This window comes from Boleophthalmus pectinirostris, unplaced genomic scaffold (assembly GCF_026225935.1).
Source record: "Boleophthalmus pectinirostris isolate CB_2022bp ecotype Guang Dong unplaced genomic scaffold, ASM2622593v1 HiC_scaffold_1, whole genome shotgun sequence".
NCBI classification, from domain to species: Eukaryota; Metazoa; Chordata; class Actinopteri; order Gobiiformes; family Gobiidae; genus Boleophthalmus; species Boleophthalmus pectinirostris.
Window position 1 is genome coordinate 28823316 of NW_026570970.1, and position 13007 is coordinate 28836322.

The 13007-nt window shown below is 38.5% G+C and overlaps 1 protein-coding gene across 1 annotated transcript in view; it reads left to right on the top strand.

Moving 5' to 3' along the window:
• The window catches only part of LOC110156118 (neuropilin-2-like), a 206409-nt gene that overhangs the window by 69948 nt on the left and 123454 nt on the right, over nucleotides 1–13007 (top strand). The window contains exon 4 of the mRNA XM_055152527.1: nucleotides 8637–8864. Within this exon, the coding sequence (XP_055008502.1) occupies nucleotides 8637–8864 (228 nt within the window). The remainder of the gene's footprint in view (nucleotides 1–8636; nucleotides 8865–13007) is intronic.

The window sequence follows — 13007 nt, forward strand, 5'->3', positions numbered from 1 at the left end:
AACGACAATATGTAATTTTATGATTGATTTGAGTATTAATTAGTTTCTATTCTTTAGAACATTTTTACTTTTTACAGGGATGCATTTTGTTTAACTTTTAATACTATTATACACTATTTTATATTACATAGTATTAACTACTTCTATACTACTACAGGGATGCATTGTTTACTACTTCTATACTACTACAAGGATGCATCGTTTACTACTTCTATACTACTACAAGGATGCATCGTTTACTACTTCTATACTACTACAAGGATGCATCGTTTACTACTTCTATACTACTACAAGGATGCATCGTTTACTACTTCTATACTACTACAAGGATGCATCGTTTACTACTTCTATACTACTACAAGGATGCATCGTTTACTACTTCTATACTAATACAGGGGTGCATCGTTTACTACTTCTATACTACTACAAGGATGCATCGTTTACTACTTCTATACTACTATAGGGATGCATCGTTTACTACTTCTAAACTACTACAGGGATACATCATTTACTACTTATATATTACTACAGGGATACATCATTTACTACTTATATATTACTACAGGGATACATCATTTACTACTTATATATTACAATAGGGATGCATCATTTACTACTTCTAAACTACTACAGGGATGCATCATTTACTACTTCTAAACTACTACAGGGATGCATCATTTACTACTTCATTTACTATTCACGTATTGTATTATGTCTGTTTTTTTTATGTTATAGCTGAAGATGAGAAATGTTCACACTTTTAACCCCGTTTTCCACATCTCTGTAATGAGTAATGTTCTTAAAATACCCACGATGCATCAGACCAAACCCATGCAGTATCTGGGCAGTTTTTGCTCCGTGTGTCCTGAGGCATTTAATGTGGAAACAATCGTGACAATCCGTCCAATAACTGCTGCTGTTTACATTGGGCCCTCAGCCTCCGGGCCACTTCCTGTCTCACTGCACACCGATCAGCCAATCGTACTCCAGGGTTCACTGAGCGACCAATCCGAGAGCTGCGTTCCCCCCACACTGGAGTTCATTCAGGAAAGTGGATCCAGATTTAACCTGAGCAAATGAAACACGGGAAGAAATAGCCCTTTATTACCTATAATGAAATATAATGAAATGTTTACCACGCCACAGCACAAATCAAGAAAGAAAAAAAAACAAAAATGAAATTGCTATAATTATATCTCCTGTTTGTCTTCGTGGAGATGTAATCGCTTTCCACAGAAATGTTCCACAGTATAGCATTAAACGTATTGATTACTTGAATAAACATGCATTCTTACTGTGAGCGGGATCACCTCTCCACAGATTTGACCTGTAACTTCACTTGACGTCACCACCTGCTTCTCCTGCTTTCATTTCTCTCCAGCGTCGAGGTCAGGAATCGGAATACACTAGACAGTTCACACAAAAAAACCTGGAAGTGCGAGTTCGGACACCAGCCAATCAGCGAAGAGCCATATATTCATTGTTGTGAACGATTTACCTGAGATCGAGGATTTAAAACTGGAACAATGAGAATGTTTGGTGAATTTTATCAAGGGGAAAGATTGTCCTTCTTCCTACGGGATTTGGGAAACGGCTTAATATACCAGTTAGCCTGTTAGTGGCGCATTACATACATCAGGACCAAATAACGAAGTCTAACACTATGAGGTCAGATGGTTTCTACAAAGTGAAACCAGCTGATGAATCAGGCTAGTACTCTGGAACATTCTAGGTAAAAAAAAAAAAAAGTTCTCAAACGTATCTGACCCAAACTGCACTCACAACATTACACCTGCACAGGAGTTTGTGCAAAAGCAGCTATTTACCCAGAAAAAGTTCTAGAAAATAAAGACAGATTCAACTTGTGAAACTTGTGAACGAGTTGGAAGTGCCTTTTTACAAAGCTTCCGATAGCTCACTCACTAAAATGTCCCATATAAATCCTTATAATCCAAATAAAATGATTCACTAATGCAAAGACACCGTCAACCGATGAATCAACTGAACAATTAAAGGACTGCAGCGCTACCCCTAACCTAAAACTAAAACGATCCCTGGTTCTAGTCCCAGACATTACATTCTTACCACAGTTAGAAGATAATGATATAATATCCCGTCTAGGCACTTCCACTAAACAATCCTCCGTTTGTGTGAAGTTTATACAATCACAAAATATAAACCAGATTTTCCCACATCATATATTTAACTTTTGTAACGTCTGCCGGTCCAATCAGCCCTGAACTTCCTGGCATTGGTTGAGGTCTGACAAAAAAAACAAAAAAAAACGATTACATTTGTGCGGAGATGTGCGTATAATGGATTTGTGTAAATTCTCCAACAAAGCGCACACTGTAGTTCGTTATGGCCTGGGTTTTCCTCCATGCCCAAATCAAGAATGTATTTAATATCATTTCCTAGAGTTGCATCAGGGAGTAATGGGTGAAGCGTGTGTGTTATAGACTGGCTCTTGTATATGCCAGGACAATCTGATCTGTCACTGGTGATTTGGGGAAAATCTGAGTTTAATGTGGAGGGAAATCCCTGCTCTGATTAACTGGGGCTGGGAAATCAAGTGTAGTAGAGTTGTAGTAGTTTGAGAGAATACGTTAAAACTGGATTGGCATTCAGTCTTGGGGAGTGTTTATTGCACATTTTAAAGCAGTATGTAAGGTTTTAAATGGAGGGTCCGAAACATTCTTGCCATAGGGCCTGTTCACACGAGAACGCTTGCAGGTAAAAACGACAAACGACATTTTATTGGAAGTGCCTTTTGTTTAGATGGTGATGGTGTTTTTGGTGCTTAAAAACACAAAAATCTGCAACCACCCTCCAGAGTGGAAAAATTGAATATGCTCAACCGTAGCATTTCCGACTACACTGCCCAAAACGCAAAACTCTTGTCAGATCTGCTCAGGTCGTGTACGCGTTTATGTCACATACATCCACCTAGCCGCCTGGCATGCATACACAATCGAATTCCACACACTTTTGCGTCCTCCTCCATTTCCTCCTGAAAACGCTCGACTAAACGTGAAATAAAAAGTGAAGACGCGACGCCACTTGTGCATCTTCTGTTCAGACCATCATCATATAAATGTAGCGTTAGAGATGTTATTGTTTTACTCAAAATGTTCCACAAAATTGCATTAAATCTCAGTGGTGACAAGCAGGTGATTTCATTAAAGTATTGGCAATAAAATCACAATCTTTAATTATAATGACATGAAATGTTTTATATGTATACATACACATTCACACATACATGTGATATGTTTATACAATACTGAACTCGGCAAAGTATAACATTTTCATGACACCAGAAAATGTACATACTGTCCCTTTAAACATTTTCCACCCATACAAATTCAGTCCACATACAAATGATGTGAATTTTGCTCTGACAATTAGAAAGATACTGTCAACAGACATGTTAAGGCTTGACCTCCATAGGGTTGGCAAGATGATTCCTTCTCCCTGTACAATCTCCTGTTGTGTTCTTGGGCAATACACATAACTATTTGCCCTTGACTCACAGCAATTTAAAGAAAGTGAAATGCACTAAAATACTAGCCTGATTCATCAGCTGGTTTCACTTTGTGGAAACCGTCTGACCTTGTAGCATTAGGATTCGTTCGCTCAATGGTAGACAGGTACTTTTTTTAATTTAACCAATCGCTGTTGTGACATATGTAATGCGCCCCTAACGGGGCTAACTGGTATATTATGCTTTTCCCAAATCCTGTAGAAAGAAGGGCAATATCGTCTTTCACCAAACATTCTCCAAACATTCTCTTTGTTCTGCCTTTAAATCCTCAGGAATCATTGCCAATACAAAATGTATGGCTCTTCGCTGATTCGCTAGTGCCCAGGCTCGCACTTCTGGGGTTCTTGCAAACCATTTAGTGTATTCCGATTCCTGACCTAGTTGCTAGAGAGAAATGAAATTGAGCGGAGGCACTAGGTGGCTCCAGCCTGACTACTAAAATTTCATAACTACTTTGGTTGGCTTATACATATTAAAGGCACTGTACCTGATTTTTTTTCCATGTATTTGAGCAAAATGTGTCTCTTCTCTGGCCTCTGAAAATTGTGAGAAGTGCTTATAAACTCATTGTGGTGAATAATTAGGATGCTCAGTATGCATAAGGTCAGTGAGGAATAACTTTGGACCACTGCAAACCGTTTAAAATGAAGTAGTTCAGTTTTCTCATTTTAAGACATTTTCAAATCAGATACAGCACCTTTAATAACGGAAGGAAAACAAAACGAAAGAGTAATGCATATCTGAGACCAAGACTCTCCGTAGACTCCCAACCTGTTGTGTATAAGTCAGTGGAAACATACTTAACTGCTAACTGTGGTTAAAGTGCCCATATGGAAAAAGCACTTGTGGTTTTTCAGTGCTGACAAGTGGAGTGTGCGTGTGGCCGTGAGCGGTGGTCTCACAGTGTAGACCAGCTCTCCATTTAAACACACGGAGCAGAGGAGGCGCTCTAATCACAGCCTTAGCTTTACTCTAATAGCCCAGTGGCATGAAAAGCACTTCAGAATTCACTTTTACATGCTCGCTCACCAAATATCTTACCCACACCAACAACCGTGCAGCTAATTAAGGGCTGTTTTCAGGTTAGAAAATGGGATGATCATCATTTTAGATTAGGGGCAACAACTAGTATTTCTTTATTTTTATAGAAATATCCACACAGATGTTGAACCAGAATATTGCATTTGGACTTTGAATCTAAAAGTAAAAGCGGCATTAGAGACGTTTTTGGGGCATATAAACTTTGAAAATGTCTATAAACGTTTTGATTTCATGAACAGAAAAAAGCACAATGTTTAATTAATAAAATAAATCAATTGAACATTTTGTTACTTCTGCGATTGGACTTTAATTTTTTTTTTTTCTGCATAAATCTGTTACATTTAATTTCACGGGCAACAGAGTGGAAGCTAAAACATGTCCAGATTATGACTCACAGGTGTAGGAAAATGTAATCCTGTTATGTTATGTTTTATTATATTAGAATAACTAATGAGCCTAATTGGACTTGAAGACATTTCCCTGCACCAATTCAATTAACATGGACTGAGCTAAATAATGATGTCATTGAAAACCCAAGAAAACAAACAGAAAATACCAAACGTGGAAGAGCGCAGGCCGCGGTAGAGTGCAGCACGTGCGTCTTTCTTTCTCTGAGTCGTTCCGTTTTAACAGATGGAAGTGCACAGAAAAGAATAGGAAATGAGACAGTGGGAGGGAAGAGAGAGAGATGGAGAGGAGGAGGATTCAAAGAGCCACCGGAGGAGAGGAAGAGAGAGCAGCGGGAGAGAGAGGAGAAAGAGGAGAGAGGGAGGGAGAGAAAAAGAGGCAGCAGGAAAGACACTTCAGGGGAGAAAGAGAGGGGGACAGGAAAGCGGGGTGTAGGGGGTATAGGTTTAGAATGAGGGGAGGATAGGGAGATCCAAGAGGAAGAGGAGGGAAGAAGAAGGCATGTTTTGTGAGTTATTTAGATCATATTATAATTTTATATATTACTTTAGATGAAAATATAAAATGTAAAAAGCAAGTGTTGTTTTTTGACTGTTGGATGGAGAGGTTCTAGTAAAAAAAAAAAAAAAAAGACAATGATTTTCACTGTTTTCAAGGGGGAAATGATTTGAATTTGAAAACAAGGTCTTTGTTAAATATGAAAATTTGCGCTTGATTGAATGCCGCTCCTTGTATTCTAGTTTGTTTTAAAGAATTTATTGTCAGACAAAGCCTAAGCCACAAGATTTCAGAGAATCTTGTAGATTCTGTGGAGAGGACGCAGTAAGAATACAAGGTTTTCAACCTTATAGCATTTAAAACAACTGTAATTTAAGATACGTTTTGCCATACTTCAGAACATTAAAGGTAAAGTAATAACATCTCCGTAGAGACAAGCAGGTATTGTATCCTCAACCAGAAAAGTTGTGTAGTGCAGCTTTAAAGGTCCTATATTATGCAAAATTGACTCTTGTGAGCTTCTCCTCAACAACGTACCTGGGCCTTTTACCTTTTGTTCAGAAGAGATCAGCAAATCCAGAGTTTGCATAAACTAAGCGCTCAAAAAACAGCTCGCTATTGTGCGCTGATGTGGTTCAGCTTCTGTCAGACTAAAGGACACGACTCAGTGGAATATCTGTGTTCTTTCTGTGACAGAGGGATGTTCTGCTAATACTGAGTCTGTTTGTCATGTAATGTGGGCTGTAAAAACAAGGAAGTGGAGCACTGTGTCTGAAGTTGCAGCAGCTGATTTGGAGTAGAGGAAGATGGCAATCATGAAAACAGTCTTTTCGTGGACCGTGTACTAGCAAGTTGTTCTAGCAACGCTGTTTCCAATATGGTTTGTTTAAACTGTTTTCCACAATAGCGTCACATGACCGATGTCATGAACCCAGCGAATCAGGAAGGTACAAGTCACAGTAACGTGGTCCAATGAGGACACAACTAGAGCTCCTATGTCAGCGTATCAACATTTTCAGGCGTCAACACAGTGCCGGATCAGATCCATACTCAGATGAATTTGTGGGAGCTGGCGGCACCATATCATTCTGTCTCTGGAGCCATTTTCCATTGGATTAATGTGGAACAAAACACAGCTCCAGGTTTGTTTTTGATGAGGAAACATTGTAACATAGATTAGAAAATAGCGTAATATGGGCCCTTTAAGTATTTTTTACACCCGAACTATAATCACATCTACTTGCAGGTTGTATTATGCATCAGTTTTCATAGACTCGATTCGCCGTGCCCATGGGGAGTGATAACCATCCAAAAGGAGGGCACCGGTGTTTTGTCACTGCTCACAGACACAAACTAATGAGACGAGAACCAGCGCGCCGCCGCTACAGGCCCACTACAGGCCCACTCAGGCGGATCAGACCACACATAGACTCCAAGTAGACTGTACCCACACGCACGCACACATATACATACACTAGAGCGCACATGGTCCCGGTCACGCACTGGTCTGGTCTCTATGACGACCTCTGCGGGGGGCCCAGACACAGAGGAGCAGAGGAGGTGGGGAAAGAAGGAGGGAGCACGAAAACAACAGAGGAAAGTGGAGCAGAGAGAGAGGAGGGGTGAGGGGGTAAAAGGGGCGGAGTTTAACTGTCTGGTGCAGAAGAGATGGGTGCATGATGAGTGAAAAACATGCAAGTGATAGTCAACACACAGCTGCACATTTAAATTTTTCATTTTTTGCCCATGACCTGGCCCCGGATAAGCGGAAGAAAATGGATGGATGGATTTTTTGCATTTTTCATTATGAATATTTATTAATATTTTTCAAAGTCCCAACATTTTTCCCCATATTTAAAATTAATTTTATATGCACTTGTTTGGGGAGGCTTATATTTCCTGATTGATTAAACTAAAAAATTAAAAATCTTAAATAGTCAAATAAAAATGTAACATAAATTAGATGTTTATATCAATGTTCATTATTTGGGATAATTTTATTGAAAACAACCAACAACAGCTTCCATGAAACTTTAACTCTGCATCTGTATTGAATTTTTATGAATGGTTCAATTGATCAGCATTTCGTGGTTGAATCGCTTCATAGATCACGTGACACATTTCACTTTAAATACTCAAAACAAACCAAAAAACAAAAGGTTTCAATTTTTGACAAGTTAAAACATCACGATCAAGCAATAATTAAGCTGTTTAGAGAGGTTTTATACAGAAATTACACAAATCAACATTTCAAATACCCATCCATACTGTAAACGGCTTGTGCATTTTTACTTTCACTTTCTTCACGCGATCCCCTTTAGACCCTCGGCAGCAGACGCCCAAACAAAACAAAGTGGACAGAAGTGGGTTACTCTCCATTATAAGAGGCTTACTCTATGTCTCCGTGTCTGGGGCTGTCACGCTGTTTGCACACATGCATGGCTAGACTTTAAATATCACTACTACTATTTATACTACTACTGCATGCATGTCTGAGTATGAGATTAGAGACATTTGGAGAATTTTAGGGTACGTGCCAACAGTCCTCCTCTGCCTAATGTAAAACGTAACCATATCTCAAAAGCTCTTATTTTAAAAATGTATTTTTTTTTTTTTTTCTTTAATAGTAGTCACAGATTTTGTCCACTTAATGCAGGAGTAAATTTTGAAAAATGTTGAATTCAAGTCCATTTTTCTCAACTAAATTCTTCTAAATTCTGGTTGCAAATATCTGAAAGCATTTAATTGATTTCAAAATTCAACTACAATGTGTATATTGATGTAAATGACATTATTTCCCTTCTAAATCCCAAATAGTTAAATGGTTTGCTATGATCCATCAATATGACTATTCACACAAAATTTATAAGCACTTTTAACAACTTTTAGAGGGCAGAGAAGCCATCATAGAAATGCAACAGCAATGAGCTTGCTAACAGCACACTTCCTGGTTTGCTTTACAATTAAATGCATTTCACCTTGCAAGCTGCTTGTACAATATATCTGTACTATACTTGGGCAAGAGAAATTTGACTTTATTATATGCAAAGGAGATCAGGCATTGCGCATTGAAACGCTATAGTTTGTTGTCGTTTCACAGTAATTGTAATCCATGTTTGAACCACTTTTCTTGTTTCTGTTGCAGGTTCGGACTGCTCGCGCAACTTCACGTCTCCCACGGGGCTGATCGAGTCTCCGGGCTTCCCTGATAAATACCCACACAACCTGGAGTGCTCCTTCATCATCATCGTGCCCCCCAGCATGGACGTGACCCTCAGCTTCCTGACCTTTGACCTGGAGAATGACCCCCTGCCGGGCAGTGAGGGCGATTGCAAGTACGACTGGCTGGAAGTGTGGGACGGGCTGCCAGGAGGTGAGACACACTACTGTTTGTTTTGTTTATTTTACAGTTTTTACACTTAGATGGGACGACAGGTAACTATGAAGATACAGGTTGTTTGGGTACACTACTACTACTACTTATTCTACTACTACTATTACTTGTCTCAGAATGTAATTTGCCTGTATAAAAATCTATTAAGACACTGTGCTAAATAAAATAGATTACCTTTATTACTTCTACTATTACTATTACTACAACTACTAATACTACCACCACTATTACTTCTGTTACTATATGCTGCTATTCAGAGGCGGTGCTACTGTTAGGCAAAAGTAGGCAGCTGCTTAGGGCCCCCAAACCTAGAGGGGCTCCCAACCAATTGCCCACAGTGTCACTAATGGCCCAGGCCTCAGAGCAATTAGATTTTCTCTCAGTATGACATTAAATGAGAGTAGTTTACTCTTAAACAATAATCATAAGAAATGAAAATGAAATAATAATCATATGTAATGGTTGTAAACAAAAATGTAAGTGAACTAGCAAAAAAATAAAACAACTTTCAGTTTTGGTTATGTAGTAGGTTACCTAACTAATAAGACAAGTTTTCAATCCACCATAATTCAGATAAATAGAGATGTGCATATCTCAAGAACAATGGGAAAAACAGACAATAAATATATTCAAAACAAAACAAAAAAATGGCCCCAAAACTCAAGTTCGCCTAGTGCCCCTAAATTGCTAACTCCGTCACTGCTGCTACTACTACTCATCCCAAAAGCTATAAAAAGAATATGCCACATACATTACTTTTACCATTACTACAACTACGCATTCTGCTACAACTCCTTGACCACTACTATTATTTCTCTTACTATATGCTAGTACTATTACTAGTTGCAAAAAGAAAATATGCAAATATTTCCCAATATTAATATTACTACTTCTACTACTATTATTATCATCACTACTATTACTTTTACTACTTCTACTAATTATGCAACTATTACTAGTTGTCCCAAAAAGTACTGAACCCATAACAAAGAAATCTTGGTAAATACTGAGTATTAAAATCAGAAACTACAAATCTTTAGCAAAAAGAAGAAAACTACATTAAACCCTGAGTTTGTAGAAGCATCTAATTTTAAATGCGTTCCAACATCTCTATCGAAAATACACAGTTAAAGTTACATATTGTCCTTCCTGCCCACATTGTTATTGACTGAGGCGGAGTATAGCACTGTTTTAGCTGCGCCGCGTTGGTAGATGAAAGATCACGGGCAGCATGTTGGCAGAGGCTCTTCACGAAACCAAACTTTCATGGGGCAAAGAAAAAAAACAAATAAAAAAAAACAAGTGAAGGATAAAAAGAGGAGGTGAGGGCACTGGGTGGTTGAGATATTTCTGGTACTGCTGCTGGTATAAGGTTTACAAGGACAAACTTAAAATACAGCAAAAACTTGGATCTGGTTTGAAAGATTTGCAGGAAATGGAGGTAAAATGCCTGGAAGGGAAAAAAGGTCAGGAGTAACTGAAATGAAGGTCTGAGGTCTGAAGCACTGCGGGTGAAAAGCATGCACGCGAGTTGGTTTCCACTGCACCAAAATGGAAATACTGGCTAATAATTTTTTTTTTTTAAATCACACAATTTCACTATCACAGATTAATTATGAAAAGGTATATCTCATCGTAACTTTTCTCTGCAATGTATGGAGTGAAAGTACCTAAAAAAACAATAGACAAATAGTAGTCAGACCATTGAGATTTGGGGAAAAAAGACTGAAAAAGAGACAACAATAGAGACAGAGATAAAATGTAGATGCTTTGAGAAGAGGAAAACCCTACACGAGAGGCTAAGTTCAGACAGAGGTGCTTAGACTCACTTTAAAATGTGAATGGGGATGATGTGAACCTTATGTGCTTTTAAAAGAATCAACTTTAATACATGAATTGCAAGCTTTCAGGAAATGGACAAAAATAAGAAATCTAATCATGGAAAATACTATTGAGTGAGTGATGCAACAGCGAGCAAGGTTTATATAATGTCATCTACAAAACACTCTATTTAAATGGGATATTAGTGTGACCATTAGCCTAATACACACATCTATATGCAATACACTGAAATGACAACGGATTGTGGTCAGACTTTGATACATACTGACCAGGTCTAAACCAGGATTGAACCAGGTCTGATCTAGGACTAAACCAGGTCTAATCCAGGACTAAACCAGGTGTAACCCACAATTAACCTGGCCTAATCCAGGACTAAACCAGGTCTAACCCAGGAGTGAACCAGGACTGACTCAGGACTGAAGCAGTTCTAACCCAGAACTAAATCATGTCTAACCCAGGCCTAAACCAGGTCTGACCCAAGATAAAAGCAGGTCTAACTCAGAACTAAACCAAGTCTAACCCAGAACTAAACCAGGTCTAACCCAGGGCTAAACCAGGTCTAACCTAGGATTAAACCAGGTCTAACCCAGGACTAAACCAGGTCTAACCCAGGACTAAACCAGGTCTGACCCAAGATAAAAGCAGGTCTAACTCAGAACTAAACCAAGTCTAACCCAGAACTAAACCAGGTCTAACCCAGGGCTAAACCAGGTCTAACCTAGGATTAAACCAGGTCTAACCCAGGACTAAACCAGGTCTAACCCAACTAAACCAGGTCTAACCCAGGGCTAAACCAGGTCTAACCTAGGATTAAACCAGGTCTAACCCAGGACTAAACCAGGTCTAACCCAGGACTAAACCAGGTCTGACCCAAGATAAAAGCAGGTCTAACTCAGAACTAAACCAAGTCTAACCCAGAACTAAACCAGGTCCAACCCAGGGCTAAACCAGGTCTAACCTAGGACTAAACCAGGTCTAACCCAAGACAAATGCAGGTCTGACTGAAGACTAAACCAGGTCTAACCTAAGATTAAACCAGGTCTAATTCAGAACTAAACCAGGTCCAACCCAGAACTAAACCAGGTCCAACCCAGAATTAAACCAGGTCTAACACAGCACTACGTAAATCAGGTCTAACCCAGGACTGAACCAGGTCTGTTCCAGGACTAAACCAGGTCCAAAACACTTCTGATAAATATAGACCACTGCAGATCAGCACCACCCTACAAGACCTGCAGTTTTGTATTTTTTTGTCCCTGTTGGCTGGTCATTAGAATTTTACTTTACAAATTTCCAACTTGATTATAAGAAAAAGTCTTGATACCCGATAAAAATTTCAATACCACAGTGACAAAATAATCATAGTTAATTTAATATTCCCATGTAGCTAGATATAGAAGAGATTTTTTTTTAATTCTAAAACTAATCCTAATATATGTAATTATTTCTTTATTGATTTTCATATTCTTACCCATCTAATTTGTTACAGAATGAACAATTTTACATTTCTGATGATAGCTTCATACTTTACTTCACTTTTCAATGCACCTAATCCTAATACTAGTCTAGGATTAAGGTTTTGAGGTATGTCATTGATATAAAAATGTTATAGGCCTACCACAGAAAATACCAAGTCTATGGCGTCTAAAGTCATTTAAACTAGAAAATACCTATCATAGAACATTTCAGTTATTATCAGTTGCCATGGTGATAATCTATGTGACTTTGTGCACCTGTCAGTGGCTGTAATATTATGCCTGATCATTGAATAACCCAATTAGTCCGGTGCAATATAACATTTAATTCATTATTGCATTACCAGCAGCTGCTATAGTATAAGCTAGCTAGAATTACGCTTGTTTGTGCCAAGTATTCACACACTGTATGTCAAAGTAATTAGCCAGTCATATGAACCCGAACAATCTACTATGACCAAAAGAACTATTACTGGCACCAGTGTCACCAATGGAGAATTTTCCCATAAGTCTCCGTTCAGTTCTCTCAGCATCTGTCAAAACCAATTGGAAATTAATTATTGCAAGTCATTCTACAGTTACAGTATCACATTGTAGACTAATAACATTTAATAGAGTCCTCATACCGCTCTATATTTATACTCGTAGTACATATGACAGGAGCTCAGAGGCACAACATGTCGTGCAAAAATTAAAGTAAATGTACAAGATTTGTGTTTTTGGAAGCCTCATTTTTACAACAATCTCTCAGAATAATACATTTACTTCAACTATTACCATTACTATAATTGAAACTGCTCAAACT